At 41.4% G+C, this 3,120-nt stretch overlaps 1 protein-coding gene across 1 annotated transcript; it reads left to right on the forward strand.

Annotated features, from left to right (window-relative positions):
* The first annotated feature begins 2,031 nt into the window (after positions 1-2,031).
* On the forward strand, positions 2,032-2,751 carry LOC138872164 (uncharacterized). Its single transcript, XM_070150274.1, has one exon. It carries the CDS (start codon positions 2,032-2,034, stop codon positions 2,749-2,751), a length of 720 nt encoding a protein of 239 aa, XP_070006375.1.
* Positions 2,752-3,120: the final 369 nt, after the last annotated feature.

Here is a 3,120-nt window from a genome sequence, read left to right on the forward strand (position 1 = left end):
TGTAATTTCAGGCACATCATACATTCACACTAGGTATATACCTAATCCAAAATCTAACTCCCTGTGGATTCGACCCCGACTTGTGTTGGGTTTTTATTATTGCTCCGACTGCCTCACAACCTATATTTGTGGTGTGATTTTGGGCAACATCAATTTTTGACGCCGTTGCCGGGGAGTTAAACAGATTTAACTATATATCTAAGTTTTTGTGTGATTTGTCTTCTCTTCCTTACAAGTCACTAACTTTGTTTTTGAATTGATTATAGGTGTGAGAATGACTCTCAACAACGATCCCATTGAGAATGTGCCATTGGGGAAGGAAGTATACGATAATCAAGGAGATGAGGTTCTTCCCGAACTTCAATCAAATAGGCGAGGCTGACCACCTCATGATAATGTTCCCGTACTTTCCCCAGCTCCACCAAGAGCGGCAGCACACCGGGTGTTACCGAATGAGGGTTATGCAATTGCTATAGTCCCACTCTGTATTAAGGTGGGTAACTTCCAAATCACCAATGTGATGCTTACACAACTTAAGCAACAGGGATTCTTCACCGGGGCTCCGAGTCAAAATTCTTACAAGCATCTCAAAGGGTTCATCAATAATTGTTGGGGGAGCAAGCAAACCATTGTTTTCGAGGACGCGCTGCGGTTGAGGCTATTTCCCTTTTCTCTACGGGAAAAGGCAAGAGAGTTTGCCCAATCATTCCATCCATACATGGGATGAGTTGGCAGAAATATTCATTGCCAAATTATTCTCTCTGGGACATATGGCTACACTTCGGGATGAAATTCTTTCGTTCAAGCAAGAACCCAATGAGCCATTGCACGAGATTTGGGCAAGATATCGTACCATGATTAAAAAGTCCCCGAATAATGATATGACCGAGGCTATGATCCAACAAACCTTCTACATGGGGATTAAAACAACAAATCAATATATGGTAAATCAACTCTTTAGTGGGAACATCATGAACACGCCTTATGCTGAAGCTTGTGAAATTTTGGATGAGATGGCGGATACCTCATCGGCATAGCAAAGTAGAGCCAATGTTCCTCAAGGTGACCCAAATGTCATTCACCTACACTAGGAACTACATGATCATGGTCAAGCTATTGTCGAGTTAAAAAACACAATGAATCAATTGGTCAAAGCTCAGCTTCAACAAGTTCAAGGGCTGAAACAAGTGAATGCGATGGAATGTGTGAATATGATGATGAACAAGAGATGACAAAAAGTTAAGCCGTCCGGAACAATTCATGCAAGATGATAGTGGGTATGACCAAGGTGATTTGTTCAATGAGAAAGAAGAAGAAGTACAATATGTCAAGAATTATCAAGTCCAACGAAACAATGCTCAAGGGAAAAATCAACAACAATGGCGATCACAAGGAAATCAAGAAAATTGGAACAACCAAGCCCACCAAGGCAATTGGAGTGGTGGTAAAAATAATAAAGGCAATTGGAATAGTCAAGGTAACCAAGGTAATTGGGGAGGCAATATTTAAGGAAATTGGGGTGGCAACAATCAAGGCAGTTGGGTAGGCAATAACCAAGGATGGTGGAACAACAACAACAACTAGGGGTCGGGTTTTCAAAGGCCCCTAATGTTCCAATAACCGAGAAATCCACCTCTCTATCCTTTTTAAGGTCCGAGATATTCCAACAATGAGATGGGTAGAATTGAGAACATGTTTAAATAGATGATGGAGAAGAATGCCGACTCCGATGCTCTACTAGCCTCTCACAACACTTCTGTTTGTAATTTGGAAGTTCAATTAGGCCAAATCTCGTAAGCTTTGAACACTCGTCCTAAGGGGGCACTACCAAGTGATATGGTGGTGAAACCAAAGGGTGAGAATAATACGGGACATGCTATGGCTGTGACTACAAAAAAGTGAAAAAGGTGGAGATGCAACCACCTCAAATCAAAGAAGAATTGTGGATAATGATGTTGTGGTTCAAGAAGATGAAAGTCAAGCAATTTGATTCAAGCTAATGAAGAAGTGAGAATTGGTATTGATGAAAATATGAAGGAGATGAAAGAAGAAGTGAACCCGTCTAGGGAGCACTTGATTGACATGCCGGAACCGGTACTGCCAAAGGCTAAGGCACCAATGCCAAAGCCTCCTCCTCCATACCCTCAAAGGCTTGCAAAGCAAAATAGTGAGAACCAATTCAAAAAGTTTATTGATATGATGAAGAGTTTGTCTATTAATGTGCCGTTGGTTGAGGCATTGGAACAAATACCGGGATATGCAAAGTTCATGAAGGATTTGGGACAAAGAAAAGATATGAATTGTGAGACTATCAAGATGAAACATCAAGTGAGTGCTATTATGCACTCAATGGCTCCGAAATTAGAAGATCTGGGCGCTTTCACAATCCTTTGCACTATTGGGAGCGTCGATTTTGCCAAAGCTCTATGTGATCTTGGGGTGAGTATCAACTTGATTCCCTACTCAGTGTTCAAAAGTTTGGGGATTGGGAAACCAAGACCCACATTCATGAGGTTGCAAATGACGGATCGTACAATGAAGAGACCTTTGGGTATTATTGATGATGTGTTGGTTTGTGTTGACAAGTTCATCCTCCCGGTGGACTTTGTGATTCTTGATTGTGAAGTGGACTATAAGGTGCCTATTATTTTTGGTAGAATTTTCCTTGCTACGGGGAAGGCTCTTGTTGATGTGGAAGTCGGTGACCTTACTTTCTGGGTGGGTGACAAAAAGGTGGTCTTCCATATGTAAAAATCTATGAGGCAACCGAATATCAATGAAGTTTGTTAGTTTGTGGATTTGTTCACCGATGTGATTATTGATGATACTAGTGCCACAATGAATGTTGAGGATAATTTGGAAGCCGTTTTGCTCAACCTTGACAATGATGAGGAGAAAGAAGGCTATGTGGAGTGTGCGAATGCATTGCAAGTGATGGGGTTTTACACTTATGATCTCGCAAGCTATCCTTGGATATTGAAAATCAGAAGACTCCTCCATCAAAGCCCTCAATCGAGGAGCCTCCCACTTTGGAGTTAAATCCATTGCCTCCACATCTCAGGTATGAATTCCTTGGCCCTTCTTCTACTTTACCGGTTATTCTTTCTTCTTGTTTAACTA

Source organism: Nicotiana sylvestris, chromosome 1 (genome assembly GCF_000393655.2).
Source record: "Nicotiana sylvestris chromosome 1, ASM39365v2, whole genome shotgun sequence".
NCBI lineage: Eukaryota > Viridiplantae > Streptophyta > Magnoliopsida > Solanales > Solanaceae > Nicotiana > Nicotiana sylvestris.

Bases quoted from the DNA above. Each gene is read 5' to 3' on its own strand.
- LOC138872164 (XM_070150274.1), top strand. From the start codon at position 2,032: ATGAAGGAGATGAAAGAAGAAGTGAACCCGTCTAGGGAGCACTTGATT.